General features: G+C 42.7%; 1 protein-coding gene across 1 annotated transcript in view; it reads left to right on the top strand.

Moving 5' to 3' along the window:
- Positions 1–5,600: 5,600 nt before the first annotated feature.
- Positions 5,601–22,038, top strand: part of CD226 (CD226 molecule) — an 84,397-nt gene continuing 67,959 nt past the window's right edge. Inside the window, exons 1-2 of the mRNA XM_059894111.1 lie at positions 5,601–5,667; positions 5,972–6,310. Of these exons, the coding sequence (XP_059750094.1) occupies positions 5,622–5,667; positions 5,972–6,310 (385 nt within the window). The 5' untranslated portion in view covers positions 5,601–5,621. The remainder of the gene's footprint in view (positions 5,668–5,971; positions 6,311–22,038) is intronic.

Raw genomic sequence — 22,038 nt, 5'->3', positions numbered from 1 at the left:
TCTTGATATTCTTCCTCAGTGAGGTTGACTGACTTCTCCGGTGAGCCGAGCTTCCGCCACAGATCTGGTTACTTCTTTCTCTAACTCACTCGTTAGCCAGAGGGAACTCTGATGAAAAAGTTCTGTATTGGTTTCCTGAATGGTTTGTTGCTTATTATTATTTCAAGACTGATTGTATCAGAACGGCAACACCTGTGCAGATATTCTTGCTGTTATGAAGGAACGCAGCAGATCCCCCTCTGGTCCCAGCAGAGATACATTTGTTTTGAAATCTTTGAAGGGATCCTGGTTTCCATTCAGAGCTGCTCTCTGGGCTGCATGAGATCAGTAAACCACCTTCATTTTTTAGGTAAGCAGCACCTTTAAGCCCAAACTATTAGGTGGGTCTGGAGCGAAGGAAGGGAGTGAGCAAAGATGTAAGGTGTAAGACAGGAAAAAACAGCAGAGTCAAGTGCATCTGGCCTTGTAAGTCAGTAAGAAGTTGGATATTCTTTTGAGGATGGTGAGGCCTTGAAGGGAGTGACACAAGTCAGGCAGGTGTTTTAGGAAGCCTCCTCTGTCCCACAATTAAGTGCTCAGAAGATATTTGTGTGACACAAGGCAGCACTTCAAGGTCTTTTGCATGCTTTCAGGCATAACGGTGTGCAGAAGAGGCCAGCCCGAGTGTGTGACCTGTCGTTCAGTGTTTGGGGCAGGTTAGACCCCAGCAAGTGGCTTCTCTTCTGTCAGATGCCATCTTTTCTCCCCAGTATTTCCAGGAATTGCATGAACTCAACTTCAGCCACAGCCCTTCATGGTGGTTTAACCTCCATTCCCTAGTACATCAAAAGGATAAGTAAAACTAACTCTGCTGTCCTCTGGAACAACCTAGAAACTATTGCATGTCTGGGACAAAGAAGCTGATAGACTTGTGGGGGACACTTCTTAGGAAACCACCAACGTGTGTGCTTTTTGTGTCAGAGAATCAGAGAGTCAGAAAACAACACCGAAAAGAGTATCTAGGAGGTAGGATTCAAACACCCTGAGATATGGGCAGAGATAAGCTTCCTGCACTTCAGAGACTTCTGACTCTGAAGTGCTTTGATTGGCAGGAAAACAAATGGGGAAGAAAAGGCAAAGTAACCAATTTCAAGTTTTTTGTGTGTAGTTTCAGTTCAGAGTTAGAACATTCACAGTGAAAGTACATCCTTTCAGATTGTAGAAGCTTAGGTGGGGCAAAGAGAAGGACAGAAGTATGTCTGAGTTGGGAATGAGTCTGAGAAGCTAAAACGGTAAAGATGCTTCCAGAAGCAGGGACACTTCTTGAATGGTTTTAATCCTCCTTAGTGAAATATTAGTGATTTACTCCAGCTCCGACCTGAGGGAGCTCTGGTGGAGAGGGCATAGGACGAACGCCCCCAGCTGGTCCCAAGATGCCAACTAGGGGATGAGCACAGCCGGGGAGATGGCCTTGACCGAAAGGGGGTGAGGCCAAGAGGCCACGGTAAACAGGAAGCCCTTAACCAAGACACACACCGGGAAAGAAGAGTCAGAGCGTGCAGAGCGCTCACATCTCAAGGTTAGTAACCTTCTAGGAAAAAGAACTGGACGTGACCAAGTTCACACTTTTAAAATTATTAGTGGGTGGGAGTTCGGGCTGTGGATACAGGAAGATGACCAGTAGGTAAAGCAGGAGGGGAGCTGCGGGGAAAAGCTTTAATGAATGGTTGATCTCTATGAACCTGTACGTTTACTGATGGGCATAGTTTAGTAAAAGGGTGTTGCATAAAGTCCTTTTTCTCAATCTGTTCCTGGGAAAATCTGATAGTTTGGGTCTTGAGAATAAGAAAATTTAGCTCTTTTACCAGTCTCGGGCTATCAGGCTTAAACTACCTTCCTTCAAGTAAGCCTGAGCAAGGATGAACTTCAGTAATAAAGGTTCGCTCTCCAGGTATAAATAACCCTAAGCAAGGGCTGGTGAACTTTTTCTGCGAAGGGCCAGAAGGTTAATACTTCTGGCTCTGCAGGCCACGTGGGCTCTGCTGCAGCTCCTCAGAGTGGCACAGAAACAGCCGTAGACACGTAGACAAACGGGCATGTCTGAGTTCCAGCTAAACTATTTCCAGCAATGGGACAGTGGGCTGGCTTGTTCTGGAGGATCCCCCTGAGGCTGAACTAAAGTCTCTTCTTTGAATGGAAGTAAGTTTTTATGGCCCCTCAGCGGCAGTGGAACCTGTCCTGGGGGCAGGTCTGTGACTCGCCACAGGCCCTGGTTGGAAAGATTCTCTTAAGAAGATGCTGTGAGGCAGGGAGGGGAAACCTGGACCACCTGCACCCCCTGGAAGCAGGAGCCTCTGAGCAGCCCAGACCTCCCAGCCACGGGCACCATCAGGTCTGCCTCTAAAAACAAGGGAGGGGACTAAGGACCACACAGCTGTGACCCTTCCGGCCCAGCGGCTTGTTCTCAGGGCTTAGCCCGGGTTTTCTCTTTCACAGGCCTCGGCTTCCCAGCATGTGGACAGCTGTCCAAGCTGGGGAGGAAAGATGTGGGAGCAGGAATGGGCTCCCAGACACAGCAGGAGTCTCAGCGCGGGCTGGGGAGTGCTGGCTTGGGGAACCGAGTGGAGACTAGGATCCTCCCAGTTTCAGAAAGGGCACCGGCATCCGGGAAAGCAGAACATCTCACAGAGGGCAGAGCGGTGTGGCTGAGGAGGTGGAGAAGGTCTGTAAGGACAGCCAGGAGAGGAAGCAGCAGGTCTGAAGAGGGGCACCCAGCCCAGGCCACCTAGGGGCACCCAACCCAGGTGAACTTGTGAGACGAAGTCACTTCGGAGATTTGCTGAGACGTATTCAACAGTAGAGAAATCCAGGAATATCTTGATTAATGCCATCCTTGAGGATGAAGCTCTTTTATACAGACAGCTCTATTAGAAAAAAACCTTGAGCCAAAATCCCTTCATAAATCATGCAAAAAATGGCTGCCTACACAACAAAAATAGCTCGGGACCAGTCTCTGTTTGCCTTTGGTTAGACGTTGATAAATAGGGCTCATCCTTAGCAAAGTTGTAACAGCTGAACTTTATCTTCAGTCCCATGTCTTTCTGCACCTTTCGTTCACATCTGAGACCTCTATGTCCTTTGAGTTTAGACATATCAGAATGCAAGTGCCCTTCTGCTTTCTTCATCCTTTAGCTACGCTGACTTTGGTGCCTTGCGAATGAAGGGGTTACTACAAGTTATTATCAATGAGCACCTGTTTTCCAGTAATCCTCCCACATTCCTGAGTCCTTACTCCCAGTGGGGGGGGGGGGGGGCGGGCATTCACTGAGGGTCTTTCTGTCTTTCTGAATTGAAATATAATTTCCTTGACTCTGATTGGATCTACTCAGTCCACGCTTGGCTTCTCCACCTCCAGCCCCCAAATTAGTCATAGTTGTCAGTGGAATGGCTCAGATTTGTCATAATATCCCAGTGGTTTGGGAGAAGTGGATGCCCAAACCAAAACAGGTTTTTTTTAGCAGTGAGGAGAGGGAAATGGGTGATGCTCGGCTCTCTTTCTAAGAATTTAAATCAGATCATGTAATTCTGGTGCCTAAAAGCCTCCAACAGCTTCCACTTGCTCTTAGAATTGTATCAGAAAATCTTCATCCTATCTATCTACACAATCTAATCTCTTGTCATTGTCTGTCCCCATCTCCTCCCAATGGCTCCAGCTACAATGATTTTTTAAAACAAGTTCCTCCTAGAGCTGTTATTGCTTATGCCATAGACACATGTCCCAGGAATCGTGCTTGGTGCTGGAGTGACAGATGTAAGCAAGATGTCAAGTTTGAACTCCCTTATGGATGTCATTCAAGACACTTTCAAACAAGACCCAATTTCATTTTTGTCCCTTCCCACCCACTAGACGGTAATCACATCATTTCCTGAAAATGCCCCGTGTGTTTGCACCTTTATCTCCTCTTCTCATTTCTCTACTTGGAAAGTCTCATTCAGGTTGAAGGCCCAGGATGTGGTGCACTTTTTTTTTTTTTTTTTTACAAAATCTTCCCCAAATCTGTTAGAATGAATTGTTCCTCTCTGGGATGTTGTAAAACTTGATCAAAGAAATGATCTAGTTTTATTATAACGAATTGCTCCTTTAATCTACCTGACCCAATACTTTATACATGACTAGAGGGCAGAGACTGTGTCTTTCTCATGCTTGTGTCTCCAGGACCTAAGCAGGGTACCTGGTAGAGCTCAGTAAAATTTTCATCAAGTTGTTTCATTAAATTACTTACAAAACAGAGATGAGAGTTACTTCATCTGACTATATCACAGAGCTGTTATAGGCACAGATAATATAGATGTGAAAGGTTTTGGAAAATAGAATTCTCTGTAACCATAAGGTAGCACTATATGTTATTATATGGACACATTATAATTTTGTTCTGATTATCATTACATTTTTTATTTCATATTTGATTTCATGTTTCCTGAGAAAGTTCCCACATTAGATACTGTTGTTAAGGAGAGGACACCTGCTGGTGAACTTTTGGATGGAATCACATAGGCTCAGAGTCAGCATTAGGCAAAGTTGTCTTTAGTGGTGCGTGCTCCCCCTTTTCTCAATTTTTACCCCCCTTTTATTTTGACCCTCTCATCAGGGGTCAAATGCATTCTTACATTGTTGCCTCTTGTTACAGAGGCAATAATATATTTTTATGCTGACATGGTTATACGTTCCCAGCAAGTTCTTAGGAAACTGAACTGTTATTTTATAAGAGAGGGAAGGGAGCAATGACGCACCTAAGATTATGTAAGATGGAACCATGGGGGAAATTAGGTGAAGGGTACATAGATCCTCTCTGTACTATTTCTGCAAATTCCTGTGACTGCACAATTATTTCAAAATAAAAAGTTTAAAAAAATCAACGATAATGGTGGATTTGTATATTCCCTGAGCCATGATACTTTGGAATCTGGAGGGCCTTCAGCAGTCCCTTCATCACCCCCAAAGCAAATGCCTGAGGTCAGCGAAGAGGCAGAGGTGACAGGAAGGCCATGCCCCGTGGGCCGTCCATGCTGGTGGAGCTGCAGGCCCCTCCCCGTGCCCTGTAGACTCTGCCCCAATGTCACATTCTCAGTGCAGACTCCCCAGCTCTCCTATCCAGGGGGAAACACTACCACCCCATCCCGGTCCCCACTCTCCTGCTTTGTTTTTCTTCATGCACTTACCACCTAACTCTATTTTGTCCTTCTTTATTTTATTTTATGCCTCCTCCCACTAGAATGTAAGTTCTATTATGGCAAGGATATTTTTTTTTTAATTTATTGCTGTATCCTCATCGCCTAGAGCAGAGTTGGGCCCAGAGCATGCACTCAGAGAATGTTTGTTCAAATGAATGAATCTTTGTAGAAAATGAAAGCTTGAAAATAAGCTATTTCCCCGAGAGAGAAGTAACTCAAATCTGCCCATCTTTGTACGAGGGCAAACCTGACTTTGAAGCTAAGACCTTTTTCCTGTGTTCATACTTCAGATAAAGAAGACACTGCTGATAGGATCTGAGAGGAAGGAAACAGTGCACCGTGCTGGGGCTCTCAATGTGACATTATAAAATTGTCTTTCTCTAGACTGGCCTCCCAAACAGGTTCCAGAGATGGATTACCTTACTTTCCTCTTGGCTATTCTTTATGTATACAAAGGTAAAGATAATGTCTTCATTTAAAGAATTTACTCCTTTTTTAGTCTTATAGTGTGACATGTTCAGAATTTATAATGCTCTTAGTTGGCTTAGATAATTTCTCACTTGTTCAGAAAAACTACAAGTTGTAAATACCAATTATCAGCAGTGGAAACCTTTTTAGACTAAGGTAGAAACTGTTAGCCTTTACCATGATCTCAGTTTACTATCTTGCTAGGTCTAGAGTAAGCTTCAGATGTCTGTTTGGTGTTTCAATCATCAGGTCTAATTGAATTCACATGATCACATGATGGTGTGTCTTTCAGCTCGATGTGAAGAGATATTTTGGGACACAACTGTTAAACTTGCTAAGAATATGGCCCTAGAATGTGTGTATCCATCAAAGGACACTTTAACCCAGATGGAGTGGTTCAAGATCAAGACACTGGAGAGAGAGTCCATAGCCATTTTCAACCCTACTTACCGTGTGATCATAAGAGAGCCGTACGCTGATAGGGTTTACTTTTCAAATTCAACCACGGCCTCTAACGATATGACCTTGTCCTTCCATAATGCCTCTGAGGTGGACGTTGGCTTCTATTCCTGCTTTCTTCATACTTTCCCACATGGAACCTGGGAAAAGGTGATACAGGTGGTTCCATCAGGTAAGTGAAATTTTTATTTACCTTTTTACCCATCTACAATATTTGTTTCTGTAAAGACCAGGTAGAAGCTGTGAAATGCTTTATCATATTTGTGCCATTTTCCAATTCCATTTCTAGATTCTATATTATTGTTTCAAAGAAATAATACTGTGAATCAATTCCATTTTTCTTAATGTGCTATCATTTCCGAGTAGAAGAAGCGTCTCTTGAATTCGAATGTCATGGGAGAAAGCACAGGCTTTATCTTGTCTTAATGAGAGCTTGAACCTAGATTAAGCTGATGTTGGCAATGTTTGGGTTCAGGGATCAGACACCTCCTGTGATGTAGTCCCATTTCCTTTTGCTTCCAACCCTGCTTGTTCAGAGTCCTTTCTGTAACACCAAATCTGGGTTTATTAGTGAATCCTAGGCAGAGTTCAAGCACTGGCTCTGTTTTTAGCTTCATCCAAGTTTCACTAGAGAAGATGCTTCAGAAATTGCAAGCTGTCATTTCAGAAAGAATCGAATGATCTCTTGAAGTATTTCCTGCCATGTCTACCAGTGATTGTGCTTTGACGCTTAGTTAGTCCTACAAGTAATAGCCACATGGATTGGGTGTGGTATGTTGGAAAAACTTGGGTTTTATAGCCTTTACTTCCTTTATAACCTTATATTGGCTGCTCAGTCCCTCTGAATCTCAGGTTCCTGAACAGTAAATTGAGTTAATAATACCATTCTCTTTGTTGAATGGTTTAGGGATCTTATATGTAAGGAACTTAGCCCATGGTAGTCGGGGAATGGTAGGTGTTATTATTACTGTCACTATTATTATTTCCTAGGCTTTTGATACAAAATGACTAGTGATGAAAGTTTTAGTTGTCAGAGATAGTCTCGGGAAAGAAATAATTTGGGACTGTGTGTTTCTTGTCTGGTGTCTCTCAAATTATATCCCAAATAGACATCCAGCAGAGCACATCAAATACCACCTGATATAGTGCTTTCTTTTTAAGAAATCTGTATTATAAAAGAACAATTTAAAGTACTATATAAGGAATATCTAATGATCAGGAAGTAAGAAAAATTCCCATGTGTTAGTTTTCCCTTTCTCTTTAGGTGTACCTAAGCTCAATAATAATTCTGTGTATATGGGTGAGGCTTACAGAGTGTCCATTAGCAAAATCTCTTCAGCTAAGTACTTACTTATTACAGACTCCCTTTTGCCCCTCGGGATCTCATTTGCTGTGTGTGCAGCCACCTGTGAAATGCTGTTTGCGCGTCTTCAGTGTATAGTCCACTCTGATTAGCCATGCAGGTGGCGGAGAGGACGGGAAGGGTCTTAGGTGTGAGCTGTTTGGCACGTGGCCTGAGCCACCATGGCCAGAGATAGATGCCCCTCCCCACCCTGCCTCGTGTGGTGAGCTTTTGTAGTTTGGGTCCCAAATTGGGTATTCCGATTTCTGTAAAGAACAACCAATTGAAAACAGGTACACCTGAAACTAACACAACATTGTAAATCAACTATACTCCAGTAAAATTAAAGTATTAAAAAAACAAAAATGTCCATCAACAGAGGAATGGCTAAAGAAGATATTGTACATATATACATATATACACTAATATGTATAAGATACATAACTAATAAGAACCTGCTGTATAGCACAAGGAACTCCACTGTACAGTAGAAACTAACACAGCATTGTAAAACAACTATACCCCAATAAAAAAAAAAGAAGGAAAAAAAGAAAACAGATAGAACGGTGGTTACCAGGGTGGGGAGGTGGGGAACGGGGGAGATAGATGTTGGTCAGAGTACAGAGTTGAAGTTATGCAGGATGAACAAGTCTAGAGACCCAATGTACAGCATGAAGACATTAATGATAGTTAATATCATTGTCTTGAACACTGGAAATTTGCTAAGAGAGTAGATTTCAGGTGCTCTTATCACCAAAAAATGGTAACTATATGGGGAGAAGATGTGTAAATTAGCTTGACTATAGTAATCATTCCACATATCATTTTGTTGTATATGCCCTAAACATATGCAATTTTTATTAAAAGCAAAACAAAACAAAAACAGGTAGCTTGACCTCTTGTGAAGGTTTAGGATAGAGGGTAGCACTAAATTATTGAGAACTAAATTATGGTTGCCACACCAAAGAAGGATTATTAGCATCATGTATGAATGATTTTGGCAATACTTTCTTAATTTTATCATCCAGATTTATTTCTCCTGTTATTATTTTGAGGATAGGAAAAGGGAGATCTCTGCCTCATGGGGCTTTTTCAAAAACAGTGGTGAGATTTTCAGTCAGTCACCAAGAAAGGGGCAGCCAACTCTCCATCTAGTTCAGATTAGAATCTGATGGTATTCTTAAACATATTTTGCTGTTGTTTTTGATCATTTATATTTTTAAAGAATAGATTGCATTAACCAGCCAGTGAGAGTATTTCATTCACTTTTGAGATTTGGAGAGCTTCATTTTTTTTTAAAACTAAGAAAGGTAGTGAATTTATAAAATATAGTAGCTGTATTTACATTAAATATACTTAAATATACTTAACCTTAAATATACTAAATTAACCTTAAATATACTTAAATTCTTCCATGTGTGCTTTATTAACAACATATCAGGATCTACAAATGTTACATGCTTGTATAACATAAAGGGGGAGTTGATCTATTTCACAGTGAAAGATTGGACTTGGAATCCGGAAATCTTAATCTATATAATAGATCGTTAAGATCTTCAAAAAGGTGAAGGAATTGAGCCACATGCTCTCTAAATATACTGATTTCTCCTGTTCACTGAAAGCTGATGATGTGTGAGGAACTTGATCAGTACCTTACCTAGGTCTTCTCGTTTAACGCCCCCTGCACACTTGGCTGTGGACGTAACCTTGATTTTCGAGTGAGGACACTGAAGGGAAGTAAGGTCTAGTAATCTGTTCAAGTTCTCAGACTTCGTTTGTGTCCATTGGATAGAGTTGCAATTACAGGATGGAAAGTGCCAGCTTAGGGGGCATAGGAGCCGGCGGGGACCCTTGAATGAGGAGACATCCATCATTGCTTGTCCTTTTGGCCTCCCTCCCCCTTGAGTTTTCAGCCCAGAGTTGAAGAGCAAATTGGATGTCTTATTCTGGATAAATGATATTGTTAATGCAAAATTATGTTAAAACATGTGTTACCTTCAGAACTGGCATTTCTTAATCAGTAACTGATTTAGATCATTTAATGGCAAGAATGGCTGCATTTATTTCACTGCCTCATGGAAAAATATGCTGAGGCGACTTGAGAGGTGACATTTCAAAGGTAGCCCTTTCATGGCAGAGTTTGCGGTGGAAGTGGGGTTGTGGAGAAAATTACCGTAACCCATGTGTCTCTGGCTTTACTAGTCACTTAAGGCAAATGTAGTTATATTTATGGAAATGTCCTCCCAAATGTATGATGCACCCCAAAAACTCTGCTAGCTAACTCTGATTAGGTGCCTACTGTGTGTGAAGTAAATGCCTGTCCTCTCGTTTAATGCTTGTGAAACACCAGGTGGGAGATTAGCATGCTCACATTATACAGCTGAGGAAACTGAAGTTCAGGGTCATTAACCAACTCAAGGTTGCTGAGCTGCCAAGCCGCAGCACCAGGATGAAACCAGCTGGTGTTTCCAAAGAGCCAGAAATGAGAGGAAGGGGAGCTTGACACCAACAGAGTGAACGTGAACAATTAAAAAAAAAAAATTGAAGTAGATTTGCTGTACAATATTATATAAGTTACGGATATACAATGTGGCGATTCACAATTTTTAAAGCTTATACTCCATTTATGGTCATTATCAAATATTGGCTATATTCCCTGTGTTGTACAATATATCCTTGTAGCTTATTTAATACATAATAGTTTGTACCAGGAATTTTTTAGCATAGAGAGACTGGTGTGAGGGAAGAAGAGAAAAAGGCATCTCCGGGGGAACTGATGGTGTGGAGAAGGCATGAGGAAGTCTGATTCATGCAGAGGACAGAGCTCCAGGAGGGGTAGGTCTCACCTGGGCTCCAGGGCCCCTCACCACCTGAGAGGCAGCCTTGAGGGTGAGGAAGAAACTGTGACAGTGGAACCCTCTCTCTGCTCTTACAGCAGAGGTGCTGTGGGGCCCCAGGTAAGGTTTTATACAGTAGATCCTATGTTTAAAAAAGAAGCCAAAGCCCATGCGGCAGGAGAATGTCGGAGAAGAACTTGGAAAGATGGGACGGCCCAATGTTGCTGAGCCTAATGGGGTTGGAACTTGACCCTGCAGTATAGACTGTGGGAAGTCTCTGAATGTTTTCAGAGGGAGACACATAATGACCACTTTTTTTCACCACCTAGAAGATTAAACTAGTTGCATCCTTATAGAAGGGGAAGAGTTTAAGGGGCAGGGTGAACAACTATTTTATGGATTGGAACGCTTATCCACTGCTGGTAGGAGTGTAAGTTGGTGGATCTACTGTATTATTGGTATTGGTAATATTCAGAGTTCTCCAGAGAAACAGAACCAATAGGATGTGTCTGTGTATAGAAAGACATTTATCATGAGGAACTGGCTCATGTGATCATGGAGACTGCAGTGTGGGCCAGCAGGCTGGAGACCCAGGAAAACCAATGATGGTGTAGATGCAGGCGGAAAGGAGGCCAGGGAGGCCAGTCTTTTTGTTGTATTCAGACCTTCAGGTGATTGGATGAGGCCCACCCACATTATGTAGGCCAATCTGCTTACTCAAAATTCACCAATTTAAATGTTAATCTTATCCAAAACCACCCTCCAAATTAATACCTAAAATTAACCATCACATCTATTTTGGAAAATGATATTGCGTTAGCTAGTTAAAGAACCCCATTCCTAAGACCTAATCCTTCTCTCTATTGTATATTCTGGGGATTGCCCACATGTAGGAGGAATGCCTGAGAATGTGTAAGGCAGCAGGTCACTGTGATAGCCAACAAATGAATGATCGCGATGCTCATCAACAGGGATGAATTTTGGGAACATTGTGTGAAAGAAAAAAGCAAGTTTCAAAAAAACACACAGGGGATGATTCCTTTCCTTCAAAGTTTAGAGACATGCAACTAAACAATATGCTACTTATAGATACAAACGTGTGGTAAAACTCTAAGGAAAGCAGATTTCTGAAGCACAGGCAGGAAGGAGATAGAACCAGGAAGGAATACAAGGGTCTTCCAAGTTCACAATCAGGTGTTTTTCTTATACAGGTGTTTTGTTTCCCATCTGTCTTAAAAATGTTTTATGAAACTTCTCTCAAATCTATTGAATTTCTAATAAAAACAGTGAAGAAGGATACAATTGCAATTTTGAGCAGTTCACAGGTAATTATCTAAGTTAAGGGTAAGATCTTCATTCTGATTTGGCCTGGAGGGCTGGAAGAGGGAAAACAAGGATTCCAAATTTTTATGATTCAGGGACTGAAAAATGATGGTTTCCCTTAAAAAGATGGGAAATTAAGAGACCAGTTTGGCTTGGAAGAGAGTAAATAAGTTCAGTTTCAGATGCATTGAGTTGTAAAGTAGCCTTTGACCAGCTCATGGCTGAAATTACGGAGTGACAAACGATAATGAAGTTCAGGATTGAAAATACCAATTTTGGAGTCGTCTGGATGATCACCCAGCGCACGTGAAGAAGATGGTTCACTAAGAAACTACTTGTACGTGGGACGGAAGCTGAGGCCGTGGCATTGAAGGATGGTCACATCGAAGTGGGGGGAGCATTCGTGTTAAAGACTGGAGAGGGCATAGCGAGGGGAGGGAGGGAAGAAGCGGGGGAGACTCGAGATGCAGGACAGACGCGTAACTGGTGTAGGAGCCAGACGGGTTTCCTCTTAGCTCATGCGTACAGGAGAGGGTTAGATGGTCCCCTCCACACATTCTGGTGCTCTGTGTTGCTGTATCACACAGATTTCCCACTCTGTGATCTTCCACACTCCAACCCCCCCCCCCCATCTCAACTTTGACACGGGTTGTTCCTCACTGTCTCCTTTTTAAGGTTTCATTCTTTCCTGGGTGGGATGAGGCTCCCTGTGTGTCATCCATGCTCGGTCTTAGGTGGGTCTTATCTCTATTCCCGTCAATGTCAGTATTTGCTTTTCTCTGGCCAGTTACTTTTTTTTTTTCTAATGTTGGGGTGATCTCCGGATTTAAATTTTATTTAAATCTGGAAATGGGGGCGTGGCCCAGATCTGGCTTGTAGAAATGGGTGTGCTGATTTGTGGGACCGAATTCACTTATCCATTAATTCACTCATCAAGTCTTATTGAGAACCTACTATATTCAAGATAATGTCTGTGGTGGGGAAGCTAGAAAGACATGATCTTAGCCCTAAACAGTATGCAGAGCATTAGGGGAGATAAAAGTTGTATATCACAAATTATAACATAAAGTAAAGAGTAAGTGCTATTGTAGTTCAGAGGATAGAATTTACTTTCAACCGGGAAACTCAGGATAGATTCCCTGAAAGGGGGGAATTTGAAGTTTACCTTGAAGGAGGTAAGTCAGAATATTTGGACATGGAGTTGGGCGGAGTAGCATTCAGGAGAATTGCTTTAAATATTATCTAAAAAATAGATAACTTTGGCTCTGCTTTAACCTACTTTGCAAGCCAACACATAGGATTGATCAACAATGAATGCAGTTTATTCTGGTTTAAAATTCATCGCTTGGTTTATTTCAACATGTTGACTTAATGCTTCAAAAGGCATAGGAATCCAGATGTGTTATGCAATTGTATTTTGCAATGTATCTTGAGAATATTTTCATACTCTCATTTCAGCTTGTGTGTTATCTATCGCAAATTCAGAAGGAAAGAAGAAACCTGCACTACCTTATATATTAGTGAAAGGTGCAAAATGATGGAGGGGAAGCCTTTGTCTAAAAGCCTTCTTTGCCAGTCAGTGGAAATTCCAAACAGGGCTAAGAGGCCGTGGAAAAAGAGTCTTTCTTACTCTCCTGTTACATGGGTCACCAATACATACCAGCATGTTTTGTCCCTGCTGGATTCTTTCAGCTTTGCCCGTCAGATGCTTCTCTTTTGCTTTGAGGTTGGGTTTGTTTGTTTGTTTTAAAACAAGATCTAGTAGCAGCAGGTCTCTTTTTTTTTAAAGTTTAATTTTTAAAAAATTTATTTATGGCTGTGTTGGGTCTTCGTTTCTGTGCGAGGGCTTTCTCTAGTTGTGGCAAGTGGTGTCCACTCTTCATCGCGGTGCACGGGCCTCTCATTATCGCGGCCTCTCGTTGCAGAGCACAGGCTCCAGACGCGCAGGCTCAGTAATTGTGGCTCACGGGCCTAGTTGCTCCGTGGCATGTGGGATCTTCCCAGACCAGGGCTCAAACCCGTGTCCCCTGCACCGGCAGGCAGACTCTCAACCACTGCGTCACCAGGGAAGCCCCTGTTTGTTTGTTTTTAAGTGAGGTAGAAGAATAAGAAAAAAATTCTTTCATATCTACTGTTTAAAGAATTAATAAATAATTATTAATAGATACCAATAGATAATATTAATAAATAATAAACTCTGTTAAGGTCCATTCTTACAAGCTCAGAAATAAGTCATGAAAGTTTCCCCATCTGTATAACTGTGTGTTATACACATACATATATGAGAATAAAAAAGGGTTCTGTGAAATGTTATATTTCAGCAGTTTTTCATTTAAGGAAGAGAAAATATATTAGGTAGTATCAATGAGAAATAGCCGACTGATGAAAACAAAAACATTTTAAAGGCTGAGAAATCTCACTCCTTAATGAAATAAAATAGTACATAGAGAAGGCAAATGATAAAGAGCATTTTAAGACTTGTGGAAAGCAAGGTTACGGTCACTGCACTTCTCAAGGGTGAAATTAATGGGAATCGGAAAGTGGACTACTTACCAGAACCCGGGCCAAGGTTGTTTTCATTGAGTTGCTTTCTGTTCGCTAAGCCAGGGAGGAGATGCTTGAGAGCACATATCACCATGAGATTCAGTGCTCAGGCTTTGGGGTAAAGCTCTGTAATCAAAAATCAAAAAGGGAGACATAAAAAACAACTCTGAAACAAGGCAATACTGGATTTATATACAAAATTACATTCAACAGTTGAATGGCAGGTAAAGTTTAACATAAGGAACAAATACACATCTGGGTTTGGTGAGAGTAGTTTTTTCTGTTTGTCCACCTGAGGGCACAGGCCTGTGTCCACTGTGCCACCTCCATGCCCTGCGAGGCCGCCCAGGCTTTCCCACTTCTCAGCCGGGTCAACAGCCAGAAGAGAACATTTTCCCTAGACTTGTTGGGAAACCCACTCAGGCGGTCCAGAGCAGGGGAGGCACCTGGCTGTGATCTTAGCCTGTGGTGGTTTTGTTTGCTTCCACAAGCCCTACCCTTCCTTGAGCAGCTATTGTTATTTCCAAGATGACCATAGCGTAAGGGTGGCTTTGGCTCGAGGATGAACTACAGCTGAAGCAGAAGCACGGGCTCCCCGTGGCCCTCGGAGACGGTCTTCGCGCAGCGGAGACACACAGTTCTTGGGTTTTCCTCCTTCGGCCCTCAGCCATCAAGACAACTTGCACCTCTTCTATCACTTGTGACCACAACCCCCCTCTCCCCAGCACTCGGGCGGCTGCCAACCGCGGGCTCTGGAACACGCTTCCTCTGCAGAGTGGGTGCTGCTGGCGTGCGGTGTGAGCGCGGGGCGGGGATTGTGGCTTCGCGAGTAAGAGCCCCTCCGGGTAATCGGAACCCGCTGGGCCCACGCACACTGAGACCCTCCCCTGGACCGTCTCGGCTTCTAGATTCTTTTTAAAAAATTCCTCTCATCAAAGGTTGAGAACAGCAGCGATGGAGCTGTGTTCACCGCATCTTCTCTCGGAAACTTCTCGTAGGATTAGGGGGAGGCGTCAGGGACCTTCAAAGAGACCTTACGGGGATGTGCATCCTGACAGACCACAGTCCTGACGGAGGGTAAAATGATAAAAAAAATTTTGTAAGATAAAAATGCTGGATTTGGGAAATTTAAAAACGAAGACGCGAAAGGAAAATAAATAACTGAAGAAAGAAGGAGAAAGGTCAAGCTCTCAGGACCAGAAGCTTAGGGCTGTGCAGCCCGCTTTCTCTTTGAGCCAATGCTGTCCAGGGGCAGCTGGTTCAGCGTTTATAGAAAGAAGACTTGTCTCTAAGCTCTGCTCTTGGTTGCTGGTTTTTGTTTTTGTTTGGCTTTTATAGGGAGTGGAGGTTGCAACCAGGATAGCTTTTCTGTTCCTTCGAGAACATTTCTGAAGACATTTAAGATTTTGAAACCCTTAAGAATTTTAAGACTATCAAGCCCATCCTTCAGGGATCAATGCAAAATTATTCCCCTAGGCACCATCTCTTCTACTTACTCCACAATAGTTTTAATTAAATAACTCAGCTGATGGGGCTTCTGGCACTTCGCTTGAGAGATTACTCACAATCCAATAAATCTCAATGTGAGAAAATTTTCCCTGACTTAAGCTATTTAACCAACTTACATTAAAAAATAAAAAAGTCTTCTTCATAATCTGCCCAGAGAGAAAGACCCATGTTCCACAGAAGATTGATATAGAAAGCTTTCTAAGGATGGAGATGTGAGATGCAATATTCACATTTCATAGCACTATAAATAGCTATACACGTCATACCCGCTGGGTTTAGTAAGGCCAATACGGATGATGTCTGGGCATGAATTCTGTGAGCATTTATGTGCACCATTTAACTAGCAGAATACTTCAGAAACTTAATATTCTCATTTCAGCAAATTACCTCTTAAGAACATATTTGTTCCATTTCTTGGCAGGCTACATGAAATCCTATATGCTACCAACACTGACATTTCCAGAATAGCTTACTGAAGGTGTATGCATATCTTTAGGATAATTTCCTTCTTGACATGAAGAACCCAAAACTTCAGAAAATTTTAGGTCCTCCACCTAATTCATTCCACTAATGGAGAGAGTACATTTATTTCTCCCTACAAACTGGGCACTACAGTTGAAAGTGTGTATACCATTTTTCATTTGAGAAACAGCCAGGGAATTCAATACTTGTCTCTGAGGCAAAGCTCAGTAACATTAGTGTATGTCCCCAAATGAGATCATTTTGTGTCCCATTAGCCTGTGACACCACAATTCTCAAATTATGTCCCTGTTATCTTTTAAGAAGCATAGTTGCTCATTTAAATAAGTCAGTAAATATAAATAAAGAATATTTATTGAACATAGGACTTGTTACTTCTTCCTCTTATTTTCCTTAAATCCTACAAATGGTTCCTAAAAGAATGAACATTTAATAAGATGGAAACATTTCCAATTACTGGTATTGTGTTTCTTTGAGCTGACAGAGTGTTTGAATTTTTATTCTTAACACAGTCTGACTATTATGTTTTCAGTGAAAATAGCAGAACTGAACCAAAGAGCAAATTATTATACCTTATTGTTCAAATGACACTTTGAGATGTTCTAGTCTTTTATTGGATGAATGTTGATAACAGTAATTTAAAGAATTGTAAGCCCTTTCTAAATACATTGAATAGACATTTACAGTTTGCTGTGAGGAGAAGAAGAAATGAGTAAGAAGTCACTGTTTTTGAGACGTTTATAATCTAAGAGGGGAGGTACATACTGTACATTATGTAAACATGAGGACTGAGTAACCGTGATGTACAGTGGAACTTGATAAGTAGCATAGAACAATGTCTGGGGAGTTGAGAGTGGCAGAGGTTACTTCCGGTTTGGGGGACCTTGAAAGGTACCTGCACCAGGCCAAAAATCTAGGTATGATTCCAGAAAAAAAATGCATCATGGAAAAAATCCCATGAAAGGGAAATGCTCTTTGCATTTGGGGCAAATGAAAAATACATTTGGTCACAAGCTTAGAGGAAGGGCAGTGGTGGAAGGTCTAGTTTTGAACTTCCTTGGTGGTTAGTAAAGTTTTCAAACAGCGGAAGTCACGTGGGTCATGTTTGCAGCCATTATTTGGAGCCCTTACTCTAGCAGCTGCGTGTGGGATGATTTAGAGGTGGGGAAAAAGAAAGATGGGAGACTGGGAACCGAGGGAGAGCGAGCCTGCAGCCCTGAAATGCAGCAGGGGCACTGCCTCCAGGGCATGGGCCACCAGTGCAATCTTCACAGAGTCTCTGCTTACCTTGCTAAATCACAGCCAAATGAAGCTCCCCCCTCCTCAGGGGCTTCCTTCCCATCCACTCCTAGCTTTCATTCAATAAACAGTTAAACCTTAGTGTGCCAGAGGTTGCAGGTACATAGACATGCCCCAGTCTCTGATCTCAAGCTGAGGACTCATTTATAATGCCATTCGATGCACGGGACAGGTGCTGGTTGCGATAGGATGGTGGTGGCGGCAGTGCGTGTGTGCACGTGCCTATACGTGTGTGTTGGAAGAATGACTGGAGCGGGAGGAGGTCATTACGGAAGCTTCAGAGAACAAAAGGTGCTCGAGCTTACTCATAGAGGGAGATGCCAAAGCTCCTGGGTTGAAGGATGATCATGCTGTTAGCGGGACGGCATGCCTGCTGGAGGGAACTCACGCTAATGCTACAAAAGCAGAGTGAGTCTGGTGTGCTTGGGAGCTCAGCCTCCTGGGTGAAGCCCGAATGTAAATTAGTTTAAGTGGCTAGTGGTGCCAGGTGGCGAATCTGGAGGGTGGAGAGCAGAAAAGAACTTTGTTATGCTTTCTACAGGGGCTCCAGATCTTTGCTTGGGAGGGGTGGGGTCAGTTTTGGGAATACTCGACTTGGAATTGTGTTGCGTAGCAAGGCCTTATTCTGACTCAGATCGCATTTTCTTTGCAGTGGGGTGGGAGCTAATGTTCCCTCTGGTTCCATTTTGTGTCACAACCGTACACCATTCTAAGGTGATTTTACTTTATTGTAGGCAATGGGGAGCCATTAAGAATTTGGGTTAGGTGAATGGTTTGCAATTTAGAAAGAGCAGTCAGGCAAGACTCTACAAGGGGATTAGAGGAGAGGGACAAGTGAGGGAAGTCCAGAGGCTGTTATGGGCTGAGTTGTGTCCTCCCCAAATTCATATGTTGAAGTCCTAGCCCCCAGTACCTCAGAATATGACTGTATTTGGAAATAGAGTCTTTAAAGATATAACTGAGTTAAGATGAGGTCATTAGAGTGGACCTTAATCCAATATGACTGGTGTCCTTATGAGAAGAGGACATAAGGACACAGACATACACAAAGATAAGACCATGTGAAGACACAAGGAAGAGGTGGCCATCCAGAAGCCAAGGAGAGTGGCCTCAGAAGAAATCAACCCTGCTGGCACCCTGATTGCAGACTTTCTGTCTCCAGAATTGTGAGAAAATAAATTTCTGTTGTTTAAACCACCCAGTCTATGGTACTTTGCTATGCCAGCCCTAGCAAAGTAATACAGAGGCTATAGTAGTGTGTCAGACAAGACAGGCAAAAGAATTAAACTGAGACAGCATAGGGGGATAAAGTAGAGAGGGGGTATATTCAAGCTAGAGTCTCTTACTAGTGTACTTTTCATTATTTTGATTTCTTCCCCTCCCAAAGATTCAGAACTTATATAAAAAACCATTACAGCTGCCAGCACTTTGGCCCAGAAATTGCTGGAGCACTGCTCCCCCTGCCTTCGTGCTTTGTTGGGACTTTGTTCACAGCCACTCCTGGTTCTCATTGTCTCTCTATCCTAATTTGTTCTTTTCGATGCACACCCTCTCTTCTCCCCAGACTAGGTACACATAGTTGTTTTATAATCTATGGCTGACATTCTAATATCAAAAGGCTCATTTCTAATATCTGTTTTCCCCCTGTTGCTGATTCTTCCTCTTACTGCTTTATTTCCTTATGTTCTTGGCTCTTATTGACTGTGTGCTGCACATCACTCTTCATAAAGCATTTCTGGTTGTTCTGGTTGTTCTGGTCCCAGAATAAATGGACCTTCATTCACAGAGGCGTTGTCTTGGGTTACTTTAAACTCAGGCTTTATGGAGCACCCCTGCTCTGGGAATTTAGACTGTAAATTCGCATGAGAACTGACTTGTGCTTACAGCTACTCAAGGATTTTCTTTCTTTCCATGGTCTCCTAGGGATGTGAATGAGGGCAGGTTTAGTTCCATTTCATCCTTACCATGAAGGTGTACCCCCAGCTGTCTCAACCGGAAGAGAGTCTCCTCCTCCATTACCTATCGCAGGGAGGCCCTGGGCCTTGACACCCATGTCACTTGTGCAGTGTGAGGCTCAGAATCAGAGTTCAAGTTTGCTGAGATTGGCCAGGTGTGCTCAGGGCAAAAGTGGCTTCCTTCCATGTTCTCACCTCCCTAGTTTGTCACTTTCTCTTAGATTTCTCCGAATGACTCCTATGTTGTCTGAAATTTGATGCTTTTAAGATATTTTAAATTGTTTAACATACATATTTAGTTGGGTTTTTTTTTAACATCTTTATTGGAGTATAATTGCTTTACGATGGTGTGTTAGTTTCTGCTGTATAACAAAGTGAATCAGCTATATGTATACATATATACCCCATATCTCCTCCCTCTTGTGTCTCCCTCCCACCCTCCCTATGCCACCCCTCTAGGAGGTCACAAAGCACCGAGATGATCTCCCTGTGCTATGTGGCTGCTTCCCACTAGCTATCTATTTTACATTTGGTAGTATATATATGTCCATGCCACTCTCTCACTTCGTCCCAGCATATTTAGTTTTTAATAGGAGGTTTAGTGCTAATAATGGAGCCTGGTATTTTACTAGAAATGCAAATATCTACATTTCTAAAAAATAAATCCACCCCCGCACACAATCTGTTCTGCTCCCAGTCTCTCTCATTTGAGTCAATATCCCCGCTTCTCAAAACCATAGAAGTCATTCTTTATACCTTATTTTCTCTCATTCTTCCCATTTAAGTGGCTAGACTTTCAAAATAAATATCTCATCCATGTTATCTCAGCCTATATTGCAAAGCACTATTGTTTCTTACTTCTATGTATTTTTTTAAAAAGTTTATTCATAATCTAGATGCTTTTACATGAAAGTTTGATCTGAGTAACATAGCCCATCAACTACCCAGAAAGACAACATCTGTTGCCCCAGTTTTCGGACTCTGGACCTGGTAGGACTATGTTTCTAGTTGTCTGTGTTCTACGTGCCGATGAGGGGTACCTGATTTCCTTCATTGTTGATCATCCCCTGATAAGGCAGGCAGTCTGCTCAGCTCCCACATTTCTGGGAATGGGCTCCGACAGTGATTATACAGCAGGAGAGTTGAAAGAGAAGATTTCATTTTGTCTTGGCTGTTGGGTGTGAAGTAGCAGGAGGATTCAAGAGTGGTACCAGCTTTTTACCTGGGATCCCGGGCAGATGGTGCTCTCACTTCCTGAACTGGGGTGTATGAGGTAAGAGGAAGGTCTAGGGTGGGGCTGAGTGGTTCAGTTCTGGACATCCGCATGGAGCTCTCTCATAGGCACGAGGTGTTTTGAGTCCGAGCCCAAGAGGGAAATTGGGGTAGAGTGTAAACGTGCAGTCGTGAGTGTGCATGAGTGTGCACTCAGAGCTTTGGCTGGTGATCTTTGGCATCAATAACTATGGTTTATTGAATGTCTATTATGTGGCAGCCCTGTGCAGGGTCCTAAAGGCTTTACATGGATTCTTTTGTTGATTCCTCGCAATACCCATATGAAGTAGTCTTATTAATACAGAATTTTGAAAATGCATTCAAACAGAAAGTGAAGGACAAACCATGAGAGTGGAGGGAGAAAAAGAACTTAGCACATAAGGGTGACTTGGTAAAACAGTGTTTAGTGGACATGAAAAAACCAAGATGAAAGAGATGTTATTGGACCAGGAGAAGCCTCACTATCTAAACCAGCATTTGCAGGCCGGTTCTGGCCCCTAAGAACCACTCCATTTGACCAGCACATTTTCAGAAAATTGGAGACACTCATAAACATCTGGAAGGACCGTCAATATTGACCTGACTTTTCTGTTTGGCAGCCTTTTCTAGGCTGAGTAGCAGCCGCTTTTTCGTGAATGATACATTCGTTAAGTTCTCCACAGTTCCCACTGTTCCCTCTCGTTCTACCTTCTGGCTTCTGTAATTTCTGTTATCTTCCTGGAACCTCTGGGAATCTGACATTTCAATCCTTATCTACTCAATTAAGCCTAAATATTGAAAAGTGCTATTCAAGGCCTTCTAAGATTTGGTCCTTGTGTACATTCCAAGCTCGTCCCTTTGTGCATCCTTCTTTCAGCCAGAGTGGGTTAAGTTTTAATTCCCTAAACATCCTCTGTATTTCTGAATTTCATGTCTTTGTGCCTTTTCTTTCCCTTAAATATTCTTTCACTCCATATACTACTCATCCTTCAGGGCACGGCTAAAGAAATGTTGGCCCGTCCCTAAAATGGAAAACAGTGTCTCCTTCTCCACTCCCCACATGTTGTTTGTGACTACTTTTAAATTGACTATAGGCTGGGACTTCCCTGGTGGTGCAGTGGTTAAGAATCCGCCTGCCATTGCAGGGGACACAGCTTCAAGCCCTGGTCCGGGAAGATCCCACATGCCATGGAGCAACTAAGCCCATGCACCACAACTACTGAGCCTGCGCTCTAGAGCCCACGAGCCACAACTACTGGGCCCACGTGCCCCAATTACTGAAGCCCGTGTGCCTAGAGCCCATGCTCTGCAACAGGAGAAGCCACTGCAATGAGAAGCCCGCACACCGCAACTGAAGAGT

The sequence above is a fragment of the Balaenoptera ricei genome, chromosome 14 (assembly GCF_028023285.1).
Source record: "Balaenoptera ricei isolate mBalRic1 chromosome 14, mBalRic1.hap2, whole genome shotgun sequence".
Lineage (NCBI taxonomy): Eukaryota > Metazoa > Chordata > Mammalia > Artiodactyla > Balaenopteridae > Balaenoptera > Balaenoptera ricei.
The sequence above is the reverse complement of the archived record's forward strand: the minus strand, read 5'-3'. Positions and strand labels throughout refer to the sequence as shown.